Below are 22,538 nucleotides of genomic sequence, written 5' to 3' on the forward strand. Positions count from 1 at the left end.
TCCTCCACTTTCCCAAGAATAACGAGGACGACCACTTAGCTCAATCCACTGAGCCCCAGCTCTTTACTAGTACCCCCAGCCACTCTCAGGCTTTGCCCAATGCAAACGCAAACGATTCCACTTGTGCAGCTGCCTTTCAGCCACCAAACTTGACTCTTGTCGGATCATCTGCCGTGTCAGAACAATCCACAGTTCTACTGTCCACTATCGTAGCCCACGTGAAAGATATCTACGGATTCTTCCAAAAGGTGCGAATAATGCTAGATACAGGAAGCATGGCAAACTTTATCTCGCAGAACTGCGCAGACAGGTTAGGTTTACCCCGTAAAAAAGTTTTGGTTCCCATAGAGGGGCTTAACAATATGTCGTCCAGTTGCAACCAAGGTATGATCCAATGCCAACTCCGCCCTTGCGATAAGCTCGAACCTATATTCAACCTTGAAGCGATTATCGTGCCCAAAATTTGCTCTTCGCAGCCCAAAATGGTAATCGATTGCTCACGCTTGGCCCATATACAACATCTGCCCCTTGCAGACCCTCAATTCAACATTCCAGGCGACATTGACCTGTTAATTGGTGCTGAATTAGTACCCTACCTTTTAGAAAGGGGCCGCCTAGTCGGCAACCCTGATCAACCGGTAGCGCTTGAGACCGTCTTTGGCTGGATCCTGCAAGGCAGAGCCCAATGTTTGGCCTTCTCCAATCACTTGACTAATCTTCACGTATCCACGGAGCCAACACTTGATATTAGTCTTCAAAAGTTTTGGGAACTTGAATCGATTTCAAGGTCCATACCTCCATCCCCTGATGACATCAAATGTGACCAATATTATAACGAAACTACCTACCGCGAGACCTCCGGGAGATTCGTAGTTTCACTTCCTTTTAAGCATTCCGCGCCCACGCTTGGAAATTCGTATAATCAAGCTCTTAAAAGGTTCAACCTCCTCGAAAAGCGTTTATCAAAGAATCCTAACCTCCGAGAGGCTTATGTTGATTTTATGACAGATTATTTGAAATCTGGCCACATGTCTTTGGTATCTGACTCCGCCCAATACCGCTCTCCTCTAGGTTACTACATACCTCATTTTTGTATCTCCAAAGATACAAAAATTCGTGTCGTTTTTGACGCATCATGCGCCACCTCAAACGGTGTTTCATTAAACGACACCCAGCTTACAGGCCCAAAATTGCAGCAGGATATCTCCTCGATACTCCTACAATTCAGATTCCATCGTTACGTGTTCATTTGCGATATACGTCAGATGTATCGGCAAATATTGATAAACGTTGCACACCGAAATTTCCAGAAAATTCTCTGGCGCTTCTCCGATCAGGAACCTTTGCAGGAATACGTTTTAAACACCGTCACTTACGGTGTGTCCAGCTCTCCTTACCTGGCCCTCAGAACGATCAAAGAGTTGGCCATACGGGAAGGTAAAAAATTTCCCCGCGCGGCCCAAGCCTTGGAGCATCAAATCTTTATAGACGATATCGCCGCAGGTGCGGACCTCCTTGATGCCTTGCTAAGCTTACAGCAAGAACTTATTCAGCTTCTTCAAACAGGGAAGTTCGAGCTTCGGAAATGGGCAAGCAACCACGAAGCTGTCCTATCTGCTGTGAATGCCTCACATCTTCAAATGCCCTGTTCGTTTGACAAGGATGAGCCCATATGTATTAAAGTCCTAGGTTTGCAATGGAACCCTTCGGGCGACACGTTTTCCTATTCCTGCTCGCCCAAAGATCTACCTTGTACCAAACGCAATATTCTCAGTCAAATCTTTCGCGTCTACGATCCTCTAGGCTTTCTGTCACCCGTGGTGCTATTCGCTAAACTTTTAATGCAAAAGCTTTGGTTGTCTCACTCGGACTGGGACGAAATCCCCAGTGACGATGTTTGTCGACAGTGGAATAATTTTAAGTCGGAACTTCCCGAACTAAGAGCCATTAAAATTCCGAGACGTATATTTGTAGACGAACCACAATTGGTGGAACTGCACGGTTTCTGCGACGCCTCGCAGACTGGCTACGGGGCAGCAGTGTACCTCAAATGCAGAGATTTTACTGGCACTCCTCAGATCCATCTCGTCATTGGTAAGTCTCGAGTAGCCCCTTTGAAAACCGCCATCTCGATTCCCCGCATGGAACTAATCGCTGCCGCCCTTCTCAGCGACCTTGTCGACTACGTCAAGCAGGTCTATGCAAGGCACGTCACTCTCGACGCAGTCTTTGCATGGTCTGACTCACAAGTTACTTTGGCATGGTTGGCGTCCCCAGCGCATCGCTGGAAACCCTTCGTGGCCAATCGAGTGGCACATATACACGGTCTCATTCCCTTCACTAGTTGGCGCTACGTTCCCACTGCGGAGAACCCCGCTGATTGCGTCTCCCGAGGTGTAACACCCGCTCAGCTCGTAAACCATGGCTTATGGTTTCAAGGCCCCGCTTGGCTTGCACAGGAGCCCAATAATTGGCCTCAACAGCCGGACATCACTGAGATTCGTCCCCAAGAGGTCTTCCGCGAAGAGCGAACTTTAGTCTTGCACACCAGTTTCGAGGAGCACTTTTTAACGCTATTGGTGAATAAATTTTCCTCTTTGCCCAAAATACAACACACAATAGCCTACGTCCTTAGATTCATTTCGAACACCAGATCCGATAAACTTGCAAAACAATTCGGCCCTCTCTCCCCATTGGAGATTCAAAATGCGCTTCTGGTGATCGTAAAACACGTTCAAATGTTTTGCTTTACAGACATCGTTGAACAACTAAACAAAAATAATCTGCCTCCCAAACCCTTTCGCAAGTTAGCCGTCTTCCTAGATGGGCGAGGCTGCCTCAGGGTGGGTGGTCGGATTAGGCGTTCCAATTTATCCTATGACGAGAAGCATCCTTTATTATTGCCCAAATCTCACCGATTGACAGAGCTTATTATAGAATGGGCACACAAACAAAACCTACACGTAGGATTTAAGACTCTTCAATACATTTTGCTACAGCAATTTTGGATCCTTTCCCCACGTACTGCTATACACCGAGTCTTGTCCCAGTGTATTCGATGCTTCCGGGCGAAGCCCAAATCTTACTCTCCCTTTATGGCCGACCTCCCAGCCGTAAGAGTTTCACAACTAAAAGTTTTTTCGGTGGTATGTCTAGATTACGCCGGCCCCCTCTCGATCACCATGAGCAAGTCTCGAGGTGCCAAGTCACTAAAGGCCTATATCTGCGTATTTGTATGCTGCGCCGTAAAAGCCATCCATCTGGAGTTGGTCTCTGATTTAACTTCAGAAGCATTCATTGCCGCCTTTCGGCGGTTCGTAGCTCGCCGAGGCCGATGCTCACAAATAATCAGCGATCAAGGAACCTCCTTTGTCGGTGCCCATAAACAAATCCTAGAATATTTTAAACTCGCCGCCCAGACTGCGGCTATTCAGTGGAGCTTTAATAGCCCCGGCGCTCCACATTTCAACGGCTTGGCCGAAGCCGGTGTCAAATCAGTAAAAACTCACCTCTACAGAGTGCTTGGCGATCAACTCCTCACCTACGAGGAGATGTATACCTTGCTCGTGCAAATAGAGGCTGTTCTCAACTCGCGCCCGTTGTGCGCTGTCTCTCACGACCCCAACGATCTCCAGCCACTGACTCCGTCCCATTTCTTAACGCAGGAGCCCCTGCACTCCAGCATTCCGGATCCAGATCTTTCCAATATGCGCATCAATCGCCTTAGCAGATGGCAATTAATTCAGCGGATGCACACCGACTTCTGGCGAAGGTGGCAACATGAATACCTTCACACTCTTCAGCAGCGGGCGAAGTGGTGCGAGAAAGTCGATAATATTCAGGTGGGGAGGCTGGTACTCATAAAGAACGAGCAAAGACCACCTCTTCAATGGCTTTTAGCCCGAGTAACCAAAGTTCACCCGGGCACCGATGGTTTCGTCCGGGTGGTGACTCTAAAAACCCCCACCGGACTTATGCAACGGCCCGTGGTCAAACTCTGTCCCTTACCCAATCACTGACGCGTGGGTAATCACGTAGCCATACAATATTTAGGTTAATTACCCGTTTTAGTATTTAAGTTAGTAAGAAGTTTCTTTTGTTCTTTATTTTATAGAAAACCCTTTTTTTTTTTTTTCTCGTATCCATTCATTTACCTTATGGGTGCCTTTCGGTTATTTGAAAACCGTGGGTTTTGGTGGGTGGAATGTTAAATCCGCAAAGCGAACACCCGGGCAAGAACCGCGGAAGTTTGAAAATTTAGTGGCCCGTAAGGTGTCGCCGCCATGTGGAAAATGGAGAGAGGGAGAGCGCGCGCACGTGCGACGAGGAACGTTTTTTAACGAGGTCGCGTTCGAACTTGGGATCGATAGCACGCCGATAGTGTTGAACCCCAAAAGAAAAACTATTGTCTCCCTACGCGTTGCGTGTGCGTGTGAACCACCTCCGCCGTACCGAGACCGTGATCCTCAAGATCGAAGAGGAGCTGCTATTGGGGCCCCAGTCCAGCGAGACAGCAGCGACAAAAGGTTAGTGCCGTCTCTGCCCTCAAGACCACGTCTTACGGGCTCTGCTTGAATATAAAAAAATTACAGTCCGCTTTAAATTAACCTCAGGGTCGCGACGACCCAATATATATATATATATATATATATATATATATATATATATATATATATATATATATATATATATATATATATATATATATATATATATATATATATATATATATATATATATATATATATATATATATATATATATATATATATATATATATATACATATATATATATATATATATATATATATATATATATATATATATATATATATATATATATATATATATATATATATATATATATATATATATATATATATATATATATATATATATATATATATATATATATATATATATATATATATATATATATATATATATATATATATATATATATATAGGGTGTTATATTAAAAAGATGCACTTTTCGGCATTTTTATATCTCGTAATCATATCATTAGTTTTGATCAACCCTGTATAATGCAGAACTAACTGCTTACTGACTCCAGCGTCGCAGTAATAAAAATTAAATTGAAGTTATGTTTTGTCAGAAAAAAGAAAAAAAAATTCAATCAATCGTGAAACGCCTTGTATATTTTGTCGTGTGTGCGCCGGTATGAATACAAGTTTCGATTGTAATTAATTTCGCCAAGGAGTGTTACTGGCTCGTTTTTTCGACTTCGATCGTCAGGGGATAATAAAAATTTATTTTGCGACAAAAATCACAACACTAAATATCGATAAACGTCGCCCGGATCTGGGAGTGTCCCCAATCGATAACGAAAATTGTGTATATTTAAGACGGGTAAACTTATGCATACAAACCGGAAGCGGATATTCATGAGGGGATTTTCTGTCGAGGTGGTTGATCCGGGCTTTCTCGATACTCTGGTTCGGTATCTTGTTAATTATTAATATACTATTTTACAATAAAAAAGGAGAAGTTAACGGTTTTTATGGTTTTTATTAATATAAATTTCGAATATATCGGATATTAGTGCTATTAATTTGAGGCTCCGTTAAGTTTACAAATATTTAGTGGTGTATTTTGTAAAATATCCAAATTTGTTACGGATACGGACTAGAAACATGAACATTTCAGTAATTCACTGAAAGTGAGCATTACATTACATTCTTTATTTTCTGAACCTCAAGGGTAACAAGCGATATATATATATATATATATATATATATATATATATATATATATATATATATATATATATATATATATATATATATATATATATATATATATATATATATATATATATTCTCACGTATTGATTCACGGATGGAAAAATGTGATGACACTATATTCCGGGATATCATCCGTTCGCTCGTTGAACTCCGACTGGAATCCTGCATCCGACTGGAATCCTGCAAATCTTGCATCCGACTGGAATCCTGCAGACGTTGCGCCAAAATCTCACTTGGCATCTTCAATGCTCGCGCTCCGTTCGAAGTGTTTTCGGAGCGCGAGCATATATATATATATATATATATATATATATATATATATATATATATATATATATATATATATATATATATATATATATACAGGGTGTCCGTTAAGTGCTGGACCGACATTATTTTTAAAATTTTAAGTGGATCGCCTGATATATTTTGATATTTTTAAAGTCCTTGCAATACAATACAATACATTAAAGGTACCTTTTATAGAAACTACTTGTTCGAATTTTGTGTAGTTTAGACAGAAATTGAGATTATATATTGTTTTATGCAATATTATGTTCTTAGTAAATATGGTGTTCAACGGTTGGCAGTAATGACTACTTGATCACACTTTAAACACATTTGTGGAAGACTTCCTTCTAACGATCTGCGGTGACTATGTATTTTAAAGTTATACGGGGTGTCTTAAATTAAAGGACATTTTTTTTTTAAATTTCAACTTGCAGTACTAATTTTTTTTTTAAAGAGACGCCCATTTGTTTCATATTTTTTCGAAATACTGACACCTAATTTAATGTTTATTGATTTAGTTTTTAGTTCAGTAGGTTTAGTAGTTAGTTCAGTTTAGTAATTTAAGTGTTTATAATTGTTTTAAATGATGTTATAATTAAGAGTCAGAGTTTGACAGATGTGGTTCTAATCAAGCTATATTTTATTAAGCATTATTATTACTTCAGTTAAACATTTAAACGGTGCAAGAAAAAACTGATATGCTTGAATGTTTTTTATCGAAAATTTCAGCTCTAGCTCTTAGAGAGTATCAAAGAAAGTTTCCTGCACGGTGGATTCCAGAGAAGAAGCTATTTCGAAAAATTTATGCTCTAGCGTTCTGTCGACATCCAAGAAAAGATCACGACAAGTTCTAACAGAGTTGAAGCAATTGGATATACTAATACATTTTGAAAATATACCAAAATCCTCCAGTCGTCAAGCCGCGTGGGACTTGGATGTTAAAAGAACAAACAATAGAAATTGTTTAAAATTAAATAAGCGAAAAGAATTTAAGTTTTTACCCGTGCAATATCTAGAGGGACGGGACTAGCACTACTGCAATATTTTAATGGACATTCATTTCGCTGATAACGCGTCATATAATTTGGACAATTTTCTTACAAAAGCCCCTTTTTTAAAAATCGGAAAAAACACATTATTGATGCAAATAAGAAAAGGGCGTTGGAACTAAAACGACAAGGTAGACGATCTGTAAAAGTGGGGTGCGGAATATACCGATCAAAGGTTATAGGATCAATTTTCTTTATTTTAATTTTTCTTTATTAATTTTTTTATTGTATTTTATTTTTTACTTTAATTGTTACAGTTACTGTTGTTTGTTGCATTTTATTGTTACTGTTACTTTTTTACAATTTTTAAACTTCTATCATAATTATGCATATTATGATGGCGCTTTAATTTCCTAAACCTACAAATCTCTGTATTACCTTACCTAAAAAAAGGCCCATCACCCATTGCAAAAATCCTTAAAATTAATTAAAAAATAAGAATTATATGCTTTTTTAAAATTATTTAAAATAATTAAGTGTCAGTATTTCCAATACCATTGAATTTAGGTATAGGACATTGCAGATCGTTAGAAGGAAGTCTTTTAAAAATATGTTTAAAAAAGTAGTCACTATTCCCAGCCGTGGAAGATCAAATTTATTAAGAAAATAATTTTGCATAAAAAAATATGTAATCTCAATTTCTGTCTAAACTACAAAAAATTCAAATAAGTAGTTTCTATAAAAGTTACCTTTATTTTTGTCCAAGATTCCGTTTAAAATTATAAAATATAAAACTTCTGTATAAACTTTTTTTCGCTAAATCAGTGGTTTCTTAGAGAAGAACATTACAAAATATTTAAATTTTAATAGAATTCAAATCAAAAAGTCTTTCGCAAACATGACTGACTTATTTGCAATATCAACATCTTAATTATGAAAACATTAATAAATTTTTAGAAATTTCTCGAATAAATAGGGGTTGAGCGACATAGACAGTAGTAAAGCTTTTTACGAAATGTGAGCTAATAACTGTGATTAAAGCACTTCTAAAATTTCAAGCATTTTATAGCACATCTGATTATCTAGAACAGAGTTCAATGATGAATGTCTAAATGTTTCATATTTTCCCCATATTTACTATTATTTATACCATCTACATGCAATTGTGATTTTGTTTGGCCTGCTACAGTCTAAAATGCTACACTGAAATGTAGTGAATAAAATATATATCTACTAAACAATTACATTATTTCAGAAGGAGATTTCAGTAAAAATTTAGTATTCGGAGCATATTGTTACTAATATTTTCGATTATTTTTCAATATAAGTTCTTTGTGAACGCTTCCATTGGGCACTAACACGATCAACATTTATTTATTCCTGTTTTGCGATATAAACCTGACAAATTTTAACAAAATACAAATCAGCGTCAGTTCTACTTTCTCATCATAAAAAGCAGTCCATCCTTGTCCTATATTATTAATAATTTATAAATATATAACACATTTGGCAAAAATTACCACCGTCTGACAGATTTGAAACGCTGGTTGTTTTTCATTGGTTCCATTGCTTAAAAGACGTCCTACCGTACCTCAAGATTTATATTATCTTTAGTTTTCCATCTTTTTTTAATTAAGCACAAAAATTTAAGTGGAACTACATATTTTAACAATTTTGAAATGTATACTAAATTGGTTGTCGTCTCTTATTTTGTTTTCGAGAATAACGAAGTAAAACAGCCTTAAAAGTATTCATTCATCAGTTTCCATTAAAAGTATTCAATAACAAATAACATGTCCGGTTTCAATTCTCTTGCAAAATCAATTTTGTTGAATAACAATTCATTTAAATTCATATAAATGATAAATTTGTAAGGTGTTGTCAAATATATTTTTGAAAATTTTCAAAAACTTCATAATTATCTACAAAATAACATGTACACCTTGTGCCAAATTAAATGACCCACTATGCGATGTGGAAACCCATAGGAGATATGAAAAAAAGTTTCCTGGACTCTCCTGAAGATTTGAAATATTATAATTTTGTTGATACAGGGTGTCCCAAAAGTGTCCCCTTCGACATCAACTGGAAACATCCTGTATATATCGACATTTTTGGAATCCTTGGTTAAAATAAAGGTTAATTTCTTAAGAAATTCCAATTCGAATTTTGCATAGCTTAGGCAGAAATTGAGCTGGTTTTTTCATATTTTGATTGCCCCATATAAAATTATGTTGTGACGCTACTGATTCAAGTACTGCAACGAAAATTTAACCACAGACTAAGGAGATGATGCACTGCTCGATCAGTTTGACATATTTTGACTATATTTTTATTCAGATATCGATTATTCTAAGACAAAAAACAAGGTAAGTTTTTAATTTACCTTATATTTAAATTTTACTTGCTTTTTGAGACATTCAAGATGATTTAACAAAACACCCATATAAATACTTGTTGAATTTAAAGCTGTCCACTTTGTTGGCAATATTATGTATTTTTTAAATAGCAAGGACACGATACTACTTCTTTTAACGATGTAATACTTTAGATATACGAATAAACCTATTGCTAACAATGCCCATTAATACGAGGAGATTTTTAGAAAAATCGACTCTATACTACACACTTAAACAGATTTAATAAAACCCTGGTTAGTTAGCCTATAAACTTAAATTACTTATTTTTTTATTTGGTATTTTCAATCAAGCTAAAGCAGACATTTTAGAAGATATGAATTTTTATGCTTGGATTTGGTCCAGCAATTGCGATCTATCTCAAAACATAACCGCCTCCGCAAGTGAGTTTCTCAGTAAATGCCGGAGATGTTTATTTGATTTGATGTTTCTTTGATTTGCAGCGGATTTGTTTCACTTATTTATTTCTTTTTTTCGTGTACCGCCTACGCAGAAATAAATGAAAAGTAGCAAACATGCCGAACGCAACCAAATAAGCTCATCGAAGGACAAGGCAGGTCCTTAAAAGGGGAAATGAACGACTAACAATTCGATGGAAAAAAGATCTGCCTCCGGCTGTAGAGTTTTAGTTTTTATAAGTAGATTCGCATAAAATAAATGTCATTCTGCTTCTCGAGACCATTTCACAAAATTTTTTATATCTTAATTAGTGTATAATTTCAACGTCCGTCACCAAGTGGTACAGAAGTCCATTTTTAAGTTGTTGAGCAACTAAGTAAATGTAGGGAAGATTAGAATAGTGTAATTCGAAGGATATTATTGAAGATTTACGGGTTCGTGTTAATTGGGGTATACGTTGCGCCTCACTTAATAACTAACTTTCTCTCAAACATAGAATCCATATCAAATAACAAAACGAACACCAACATATAATTGTGTGATATTAGAAACAGAATTTTTTATCTTATGATGTCTGGTTCTCTAACGGTCCGTTAGTTCTAGATGATTGTCATGATCCATCGCTAGAGATAAGTGTCAATTTGAGCTACGAAAAAGACAAATACATCAAATTAAATGTCTGCAAAGAAAATTATGCAATAATTAATGATCCCCGTTCCCTGGATACATTATTATCATCCAGTGATGTTGATAGTAACCTCGATTGTTTTTATGAAAAATTGTCAAAAATTGTAGATACACGTATACCAGATAAGAGGAAATATCCTTTATGGTTTCAGAAACACACAGTAGCTTTTATATTGCTTGAGGGGGGCGGAGCTAAATGAGAGGCATAAACACCATCTCGGATGACTGATTCCCATATTGGTGACAGGTAGAGACCTGAGTCGTGGTCAAGATTGCTGGTAGAAGAATTGATTACATCCAAGAATTTTAGTTTGATCTTATCTATCTTTCATGTTCTTTGAGCCTAGTTGATATTTATTGGTCCGGTATTCTTTGCCGCATATGCATGGAATCCTGTAAACTCCTGGCATCAAACCAAAACTATTCGGAGGGCAATCTTAAAGCAATACAATAATGCATTCAAACTTTGGTGGAGCTTCTACAAAAGGAGGGGAATGGATTGTTATTACTTCTCACCTGCTATTCAGTTTAACATTTTAACATTCATTTTAAGCAAGGTGTTTATAATCTAAGGCCAAGTAAAAAAAATTGTGTCCTTGACTATGTAAAAGGCTTACATCCTAGTGACTTGCCGTTAAAGCAATTTAATGTTAAACTAGTTTTGTTACTGGCGCTAACGACTGCGCATAGAGTCCAAACGCTCTCACTTATAGATTTCGTCAACATAAAATCATTTCCCGAACAAATTTAGAGAATAGTGGTGTGGACACTTCTATTTTTATAGTACTCGACATGCTTCAACATCGTCTGCGTTTCGTAAAAGTGTTTCGATTAATATGATTCTAAAAATGGGAGTTGGTTAGAACGCTCTTAATGTTTTGCCTTTTTTATAATAGACCTATTTGTACAGCAGAATGCTTGTGTTTTCTTGGTCAGCCATTTATTTAGGCTTTCATAACCTTCATGACCAAAAGAACTTATCTGGTAATTGAAGTTCGATCGTCATTATATGTTACGCCTTTTCGTAGAAATCACCAATTCCCGCCCAATGTACTGTTCTGAACAGCACTAGAATGCCCTTTGGCAAATTTTTTATAAATGGGCTTTAAAATAGAATGAAGTGGTGGTGGTGGTGGCACCATAACTGTTTTACAGTTATGGTGCCACCTAGCGATTAGAAGAGGGACTACGTATATCGATTTCTACGAAGGGATGTAAGTTACAATTACTATCGAACTTCACTTACCAAGTAAGTTCGTTTGATCATCCAAAAATCTTTTACTTCGAATTTAAATTAATCTTTTTTTTTAATTTTGGTTAGTTTTGTTATTTTTTTTAGTTCATTCAATTTTCTAACTATTTTAAAATACGCCAAGATTTTTAATTAATTAACATTCATTGAATACATTTTTAACTTTTTAAATAGTTGTTTTACTGGAACATTCCTTTGAAGCTCCCTAATAATTTCTTAGTCAAAACGTCAGAGTAAGTGGCGCCCTCACGGAGCTTGTACAGAGTAGCTATCATTTTATGCGACAACCACTAAACCTATAGAAACGTATTATTCAAAAACAATCATAAAGTATCGGAAAATGCAATACTATACAAGGTGTCACATTTAAAATTTCAATGGCACTTCTTTAAGAAGCGGCAACCTCGCATCCTTAAAAATAATTTAGATCGATAGCGCATCGCCGCTTATGGAACTCACCAAATTTTCAGAACAATCCAATGCACCGTTCGCCATGAAACACCCCGTACAACCTATTCTCTTTTTCTTTTGCGAGTGTCCAACAAAGCGGTGGCGTTTTTGAAACACCCTGTATAGTATATAGTATGTAGTGTATAGTATATAGAATAGAGCTAACAAATAAATAATGAATACATTGGACTCCCAAAACGTTAAGTCTTGGTTATGTAATTAGAGATTAGATTACCTGAACTTTGTTGACTCGACGATTTGTGCATGCCCGTGCCATATTCGGACTTGGGCGCCAAATCCAGTTCTGTCAGAATGTCGTTTTCAGATGAAGACATTACTTTCATTTTACTCCTCTCTTCGGGTGGAAGGGTTTTGTTTCGTTTTGACGGACCTAGAAAAACTGATTGTGATTGATTTAAATTTTGATTGTGCGTTGAAAATGGAGTCGCTTATTGCTATTAGATATCGTGATGGATAAATAAATAATTTGATAGAAGTAATTACGGCTTTCGTGATCCTGCTGACTTTTTATGAAATCAAACGAACAGAAATGTCGTACATAGCTCTCTTGGATTTCTAGATACAGGGCGATTTTGCAAATTCTGCATTTTTAGCTATCATTTCTAGCTCAGTTATATGGGGTGTTTTTTTTCGATGTATAGAACTTTAAGTTGCAATAAAACAACGATGGATTATTCGATTGACATGAATTTTATTATTCCGAAAGATAATCTTTTGGCAGTACATTTTAAATATGATCTGGCATATGACCGCCACGGCTGGCGCGGATGTAGTCCAATCTGGACGTCCAATTTTCGATGACTTTTTCCAACATTTGTGGCTGTATATCGGCAATAACACGGCGAATGTTGTCTTCCAAATGGTCAAGGGTTTGTGGCTTATCCGCATAGACCAATGACTTTACATAGCCCCACAGAAAGTAGTCTAGCGGTGTTAAATCAGAAGATCTTGGAGGCCAATTCACAGGTCCAAAACGTGAAATTAGGCGGTCACCAAACGTGTCTTTCAATAAAGCGGTTGTGGTACGAGCTGTGTGACATGTTGCGTCGTCTTGTTGAAACCACATCTCCTGGACATCATGGTTATTTAATTCAGGAATGAAAGAGTTAGTAATCATAGCTCTATACCGATCATCATTGACTGTAACGTTCTGATCATCATCGTTTTTTGAAGAAGTACAGACCAATGATCCCACCAGCCCATAAAGCGCACCAAACAGTCAGTTTTTCTGGATGTAACGGTGTTTCGACATACACATGAGGATTAGCTTCGCTCTAAATGCGGCAGTTTTGTTTGTTGACGTAGCCATTCAACCAGAAGTGCGCTTCCTCGCTAAACAAAATTCGCTTATGAAAATCGGGAACAACGGCAATCTCGTTTTGGGCCCATTCGACGAATCTACAATTTACTTGATGAATTCATGATAAATTGCCAAACCCAACTGAGAATAAGTCACTTGACAGCTGTTAAATCGGTCGCCATCTTGAACAGTAATGCCAACTTAAATTTATATACATCGAAAAAAAAAACACCCATTACTTGAACTTAACGCAAGGGTGAAATCTGGTCTGAATACGTTCTTTTTCTATTGGTGTAGTCAATTTTCTCTCTCAAACTCACAAATTTAATGTACATACTTGTTTTTATATGATACACCCTGTATGTCTATCCATAATTGAGGCTTAGTATGAGCTTTTCAGAAATATGTAAATATGTATAAACTACAAAAGTACAAATATATCTTCAATTTTAATTCTTATGTTAATTGTTATTTTAATTTCTCTATGTCCTTCCTTCGGACATGACATTGGTTATGACTGAAGATAATGGAAATAACGTGTTCTTGAAATCTCCACCACGATTTTGGAAAAATCGTTTATTTATATTGTATGTCTGGTTAGGTTTCTGCGTAATATGCCACTGGAAAATGCGACTTTTTCAGAGATATTTAGGCTAGCTAGAAGAAGCTTCTAGAATAGAAGAATACACAAGAAGGATGATAGTAAAGTTATGAGTTATTTCCCAACTAAAAATAACATTTATCCAGACTTGCAACATGGTTTTGATTTATTTATGGATATGAGTAAAGCGTTTAACCTTGCAGATGAATTTTTCCGGTTTAGGGGGTAAAATTTTAAATACCATCAAATCTCATACTGGGCGCAAAAAAATAACTGAAGTTTATAGATGCAGAAGTCAAGAAATCAATATCACTTCAGGTCCTGCAAGGATCTGTTCTCGGGCCCTTGTTATTCCTGTCATTTATTAATGATCTACATAACACGCTAGGCCTGGAAAATGGACACTAACCTATCTAAATCTGTTACTTTCAACAAAGAGAAAGCGAGTTTACAAAATTCGCAAAGTGAGAAAAATACGCAAGCCCAATTATTTGCTTGTGTATTTTATTGCAGACATTGTTTTTTTTTGAGAGTAGTTAAAAACATTTTACAACTTTTTGATACAAAGTAACTTTGGGCCAAAATTGGGGTAAACTCGTTAGAAACTTAACTCTTTTGGTATACGTGAGTAAGATTGAGTGATCTTCACTCAAAACAAAGGCAACAACTCATACGAACTCGATAATTACAAATAAATAAATAACTAAATCTTTATTCACTACTTTACTACTACTACTACTACTTTTGTTTTCGATTTCATATTTTTGTTTTAATCTGATTATTGTATCTTTATGCAATGGTTTGTATTTTTTGCTTTGTGACAATTTTAATTTGACTGTTTTTAATGTTGAAAATTCACTTTCATGGATTGATAGCAGGTTTTTTCTTCTCATTTTAAACAGAGTCCAGTCAAAATCGGCTTCTCCGACTCATATCGCATGGAGAAATATGAGAAGAAAAATGTTCTTGTGTGCCTTGTTTTGTAAAGTGAATTGTGTCTGTGTTGGACTCAGCCTCGAGTAATGTTTGTTAAAATTCTGAAAACTAACTTCCATATGTCGTGGATGAAGAGGTAGCGGGAGTTCACTTGGGATAACAACAATTTGTTTTGTACAGCTGTTCGAAAATTGTAAGTATAAACCATATTGTTTTATTTATTAATTTTTTCAGTGTATAGTTAAAAGTATAATAGAAAATTTCGGTAAACTTTTTAACTCACTCGTTTATTAAACACTCGCTCCGCTCGTGTCAAATAAACTCGTGAGTCAGATGCCGTTTACCGCACTTGTTGCATAATATACCATTACCGAACGTGTTGCATACTATACTTTTTCAAACGACCGTTAGTTTTTGGGTACATTTTCGCAAAACAACAAGAATACATTCACTAAAATGACAGTCATAATTGACCAACGTCAAAAGTCAAAGAGTGGGAAATATCTCCGAAAACATTCGATTGCTCCCAAAACCAGTGCTGTAAAATCCCGGAAATGGATCCGTGGAAAACGAAACTGACATGGTAAAGTGACGCTTCCCGCAAGCTATATCGGTGTGTAATTAGGTATTTTACAGACAGGAGTAGAAAAAATAACATTAACGTTAATAATTCATATAATAAAAATGTTTATTCGGATTTTTTGTTCGTTTCGAAAATTTTATACATTAACTTGGAGTTTTTCCCTTGTATTTTTATCGCTCCATAATGATAAGATTTAAAAAATACAGCTGTTGTAAGTCATTACTTACTTTGGTTCACGCGGACTCATCGTTTTTTTTTACGGTCGAAATCCGAAATCAAAAATTTATAAACGATTCCTGCAAAAAAACAACGGACATTTTGTTCCGATCGTAAGGACTTCGTTGGAACTTGGTTGTTCCGAAACTCCCCAAGTGAGTGCCTGTTCATTTAATATTAAAGACAAAGGTATCAATCCCTGTATTAATGGATTCGTGAGAAATGCTTTTTTGGGCACGCTGAATTAAATATTTGCCATTTGCCTTGACACGTATGTCAAATTATCGGAATAGTTACGCTAACCATATTCGTAAATTATACAGGATGCGGGTGGTTGAGGTAGAACTTCCACTCCGTACGTTGTAACGACATGAATCATTTTTTATCAAGTGTACTAGTATTCTTCATCGAGTTGGGCACTAAATAAAGTGTAGAACAATTATATAACAATTATACCAAACGATCATGGTGATATTACATCACAACTATTCAAAGATTCGTGTAAGAACAAATTAATTATCAAATTTACCACTAAAAAGGTTTCTTTCTCGCAAACTTGATGTACTTTCTGTCCCTGTTGAAATAAATTTATCATTCTATGTGAAATTAAAGAAAATATTAGATATTTGAGTTGGCTCTTCCTAGCGAGACCAAATTTTGTCAAATAAGTTGAGTTAAACTGGTGTTATAGGCATTTCGATCAGTCGGACAACTCCTTTTTCATCCGCAGAACTTTACAAGTGGTAGAAATTTTTCATCAACATTTAATAAAACATTTTCTAACGCGCCCTAGCGGCGGAGATCCAGCCTTACCGAGTTTATTTGCGGATTTAGACACTCAAATTTCGGGGTCTCCATGACAACTTCTGTTTCTTTTTATTGTTAAAAAAAACAAATAGACGAGTATAATAAAAATATAATTTCGAAAATATATAAGTGTATCAGAAGTTAATAAAACAATAATTATTTGTTATCAATAATAGAATCTGCATTTTTTTTTAATAAATACAAGTAAATGATCTTTCACATTAGAGATATTTAGCGTTATATCACAAAATGCACTTAAACACAACCTTCCAAAGACATGGAGTCCGATAGCAACTCTACAGTTGCTGCTGTTGTCCTCCCCTATATTCAAAATATCACTGACCACAGATCAAAAGTTCTTTGAAATATAACGTCAAGGCCATATTTACTACTTGTCTAAAAATATCTTTACTTGTTCACTTGTAAAGAAGTGTACAGTTTAAAGAGAAGCAAAAAAAGGAAAGTTATATAAATATCTGTCACGGTAATTATTCGTCCATTTTTCATTGTATAATGGATAAACCCTCATGCGACTGAAGATAAAGGATAAGCATGGCTGAACTAGGCGACGAGTTTTAAATAAAATAAGTTGGTTCCGTATATCGAAACCATATGCGTGTTGGACGAAACTTTTAGTGTTCCTCCTAAAAAAGTTCCGAAATTTCACTAACTTCGATTGTAAAAGGTCCCTACGGCTCTGGCACTTTAACTGGGAAGTTGTCGGTCCCCTTTTGTTAGGTATTTATCTCTGCATATTCATACGATGGCACGAAGGCGGACGCTCTGCGAAATACGTCTAACCGAGATAACTTTTGCAACTTTGGCGAAAACGACATTACGTATAATTTAAAATGCTAACTACTTCCGACAGAGGGTAACACGGTGGTTTTATGGCCAATTTTTGGGCGAAAGTGATAACAATTCAGCAAAAAGTTTAATTAAATGGAGTGGGAATTCGGCGGGGCCGATAATTTTTGCATTTCGTATGTCAAAAAGATTATTATGTTACTAAAAACGTTAAAATGCACATTAGGTGACACCTTATTCAGCTATAAACTGCAACATATTACCATGAACACTGTGGTGTCACGTAGAGATTTTATAGTTCACAAAACATTAGTAAACATTAATTTTCCGTATACCTGCAGAGAGCCTCTTGGGGAAAAAATATTTTTTTTATATGAGGAATACAATTTTATATATTTACAATAATTCTTTTCAAAATGACAGAAGTTAATTATAATGTCAGCTTCGACAGTACATCTCTTCTGCATACATACGCGAGTATAGACAACATAGAAATAAACTAAAACTAGATTACTTGCTGAAAGCATATTATAGTGTGTCTTGTAAAAAGTTGCGCAGTTGTGATATAGCTGCTAGTAATATTTTATTTTATATTTATTTATATCCATACAATTGTTAGTTCAATTTTTGTTTTGGTAAAATAATAATGGCTTTCTAGTTCGGTAAATGGGAACATTCAAATTTATTTGTAACAGTAAATTTATATCGTCAATTTTACTATAAACTATTTTTTATAGATAAATTATTGATAAAGTATTTGTGAGTTTTGTCAAACTTGGCAGTTTATATATTCGCATTAATTCTGTTTTAGTTATGCTAAGATCGCACACTCCAATTTCTTTATAATACAGGTATCTCAGAAATTTATTCTGTACTTTTTTAATGGTATACTTATGTTCCTCATAATATGGACTTTGGTGTACTGTAAAATGTTTCTGCCAAATGCTATGTGCAATGCAGTTCAAATTTTTAAAGCAGGGCAGCGCCAAAATTTCTCTGCCTGAAAATGAAAGAAAGAGTAACAATTTTTTATAATATATTTCAATATAATCCTCCTTAACTTCAATACACCTACTACATATCTTTATTAACAACTCAATCCGTTTAAAAAAATATTCTTTTGGTTTGTCTGCAAAATGAGCTAAAACAGCCTCTTTTAATTCAACTTCGTCGTTAAATCGCCCTCCCCGTAAGATCTTTTTCAAATGTCCAAACAAATAATAGTCGCTGGGGGTCATATCTGGACTATATGGAGGATGATCTATCTGTTGGAATCCACACTCGTGGCAGCTTGTGCAACACCAGCAGTATGGACAGGTGCATTATCGTGCAAAAGACGCACGCCTCTGGTCAGTTTTGCTCGACGTTTTACACGTATGCAGTCTCGCAATTTATGTAATAATGTTGCGTAATATTTACCATTGACAGTGGTATTAGTTTCTTTAAAATCTATCAAAAGAATTCCTTCACAATCCCAAAAGATGGTGGGCATCACCTTTTTTGTTGACTGGCAGACTCTGAATTTTCTATGGAGGTGCTTCGCCCTTACGACTCCACTCCATTGATTCTTTTTTCGATAGGGGGTCATAGGAGAGAATCATAGTTTCATCTCTCGTCACAATAGTTTCTATTACACGTTTCGGTTCCGACCCACAGGGTTCCAAAAAAGACCGCGCACACTCGACACGGCGTTGTTTTTGAATAGCCGAATGGTTTTTAGGAACCCATCTTGCACTAACCTTAAGCATTCGAAAAACATTTGTATCATAAAGCTTAGTAATTTCGACCTTCAAATGTCGATCACTCAATACCACCTCTCCCACAATCGCAACAATATCTTCCGTTATGACCTCCACTGGTCGACCAGTTCTTAAATCATCTTCAAAGGACTCCTGCACCATTCGAAAACGTTTTGTCCATTCTTTCACTACAGAATACAAAGGAGAACTTTGGCCGTACACACTATCCAGCCTTTCTTTAATAATTTTAGAAGTTAACCTTCCTTTTCTAAAATCTTTAGGACTGCTCTATACTCAATTTGCGTTATTTGCGACATTTTTTCGGACACGTCTTATTTAAAATGCTGTTAATAAAGAACTATTTGACACAAGACTACATTTTTTTTTTCGCAGCCTACTAGATATATATCCAAAAGAAGACAAAGTTTTATCGTGATACTGGAGCTGCATCTATGTCAGGCCGGGAAATTTTGGCGCTATCCTCGTATATTGTCTTGCTTCGTTATATAAACTACATGCGTTTTAGACTATAATTGTAAGTCAAAAATTAGTACAAGGTTTTTTCACGTACGCGTGTTAAAACGTAATCTTCTGTTTTATACTAAAAGATTGTCAAATTATTTTTCCTACTAAAGCCTAAAACAGAGCACTTAGAAATATTAAATTTCAATTGATTATACGGCATTATACACTCACGCTCGTTCCTGACTAGTCGATACAATTTTAAGTCATCCGTAAACAATAAGACATTGATATCATTAATCACATTTGCAAATCATGAAGAAAGAGGATAAACAGTAGTGACCCCAGATTAGAGCGCTGAGGAATCCCAGAAGTACCGATAAATGATTCAGAAGCATAACCTCGTATCACCACTGTTTGTTTCCTATTGTTCAGATATGATTTCAAAAACTTAAACAATCTATGGTGTAATCCAAATTCATAAAATATGTTTTCTGCAATAAAAAGTCTTCGCAAAGTCGGTGTATGTTACATTAACTTGTGCTTTATCTAAGCTCTCTGCAATATATAAGGAGGTTTATTAGCCAAAATGGATATATTTTCTGAACATACGATATAGCGACAGGGCATAATTTTATCTCTTTCCAAAAATCTGAAAATGTATATGTATATGTACGCAACAATGTTAGGAGTTGAATTAAGTAAAGAAAGTTAAGTAAAGTTTCTTTTGTTTTAGATTTTTCTAGACCTTTTAAATTTAATTAATATCTGTTGTAATACCCCCTTTAAACCACCCTGGATATTCTTTCTTCCTCTTCCTTTTCATATATTTTGCTATAAAAGCATTTCAGGTCATTACGGCAGATGCCTTGAAATAATGGGTGTTTTTTTTATGTATAGAACTTTAAGTTGGCATTACTGTTCAAGATGGCGACCGATTTAACAGCTGTCAAATGATTTATTCTTAGTTTGGTTTGGCAATTCATCATGAATAGAATCACGCCTGAACAACGCTTGCAAATAGTGCAATTTTATTTCGAAAATAACGGTTCTGTGTGGAATACGTATCGCGCACTACGTCCATTCGATTAACCATGGAACGTTTTCGCACCACGTTTACTCTTACTGATAACTTGCATCCTCAGAGACGCCGTACGGCGCGTACAGAAGAAGCTATTGCCACTTCATGGAAGATTTTGCAGAAGGATCTTGGTTTACGTGCTTACAAAATCCAACTCGTGCAAGAATTGAAGCCAAACAATCATCAAGTAAGGCGTAGATTCGTCGAATGGGCCCAAAATGAAATTGCCGTTGTTGCCGATTTTCATAAGCGAATTTTGTTTAGCGATGAAGCGCACTTCTTGTTGAATGGCTGCATCAACAAACAAAACTGCCGCATTTGGAGCGAAGCTAATCGTCAAGTGTATGTCGAAACATCGTTACATCCAGAAAAACTGACTGTTTGGTGCGCTTTATGGGCTGGTGGAATCATTGGTCCGTACTTCTTCAAAAACGATGATGGCCAGAATGTAACAGTCAACGGTGATCGGTATAGAACTATGATTACTAACTCTTTCATTCCTGAATTGAATAACCATGATGTGTGGTTTCAACAAGACGGCGCGACAGTTACACAGCTCGTGCCACAATCGATTTATTGAAAAACACGTTTGGTGACAGCTTAATTTGGTCTCCAAGATCTTGTGATTTAACACCGCTAGACTACTTTCTGTGGGGCTATGTAAAGTCATTGGTCTATGCGGATAAGCCACAAACGCTTGACCATTTGGAAGATAACATTCGCCGTGTTATTGTCGATATACGGCCACAAATCCAGCATCCAGATTGGACTACATCCGCGCCAGCCCTGGCGGTCATATGCCAGAAATGCCACAAGATTATCTTTCGGATAAATAAAATTCATGTCAATCGAATAATCCATCGTTGTTTTATTGCAACTTAAAGTTCTATACATCGAAAAAAAAACACTCTATATTTGATACATCAATTTAATAATTTGCTAAACGAAAATTATATTTTTCTAATGTGTTAATAGTTAACAGTTCAACAACAAGAGATAGATGATAAAGATCTTCATCAACAAAACTTTTCGTCGTAACTTGATCTCGTAAAGTGATTCTTAACATTACTAACTTGATTAAATTCTATCTAATCAAAAAAGTTTAAAAATGTCAATAAGGGAACTATTTGGGCATCCCCGTAATTGTTATTCAGTTAATAACCTTAATAACTCGGCTAGTATTGATTTTTCCTATTGCTAAATCTTTTTCTGGATCATTACGATCATTGGCTCACTGTCAGTTTAAAATTGACAACATTCATAACATTCAGTTATTAGTTATGTCGCTATAGACTTTGTATATAAAATAAATTAATTTGTTTGACATTTTATTTTCGCCATAATTTTTTTTCATATTTTGTTGTGGAGCTCGACAATAAAGCACTAACCAGCTAAAAATTTCTGCATATGAAGGCAGTATAAGTGAAACAGTATAAGACGACACTGGGGCACACCCTAGCGTAGTTCCATCACGTTCGCAGTCTAGCAAATAGTGTTTGTGTTCATGGATGACGACAATTGATAAGAAATCATCTGGTTTGATAGAAATTCAATTGTTAATTTTTACGTACTTCCTTAGTGCTATAAATCTATATTACTTTTCTCATTATTACAGACCAGGTAAAAAAAAATCAATTAGCTGCTTGTATGTTGATGACTGGTTCCCATATTGGTGAAATACCTGATCCTCAATTAAGATTGTTTGGTTTGCTTATAGATTTCTGTGGATTCCC

The 22,538-nt window shown here is 35.9% G+C and overlaps 1 protein-coding gene across 2 annotated transcripts in view; it reads right to left on the minus strand.

Annotated features, from left to right (window-relative positions):
- The window catches only part of LOC132707098 (lachesin), a 325,155-nt gene that overhangs the window by 23,641 nt on the left and 278,976 nt on the right, over positions 1-22,538 (minus strand). Inside the window, exon 9 of one of the 2 annotated variants that reach the window (XM_060678778.1) lies at positions 12,488-12,643. In XM_060678778.1, the coding sequence (XP_060534761.1) occupies positions 12,488-12,643 (156 nt within the window). Of the gene's footprint in view, positions 1-12,487; positions 12,653-22,538 lie in introns of both variants that reach the window. The other variant, XM_060678777.1, reaches the window with a different exon arrangement.

The sequence above is a fragment of the Cylas formicarius genome, unplaced genomic scaffold (assembly GCF_029955315.1).
Source record: "Cylas formicarius isolate icCylForm1 unplaced genomic scaffold, icCylForm1.1 PGA_scaffold_9__14_contigs__length_23061073, whole genome shotgun sequence".
NCBI lineage: Eukaryota > Metazoa > Arthropoda > Insecta > Coleoptera > Brentidae > Cylas > Cylas formicarius.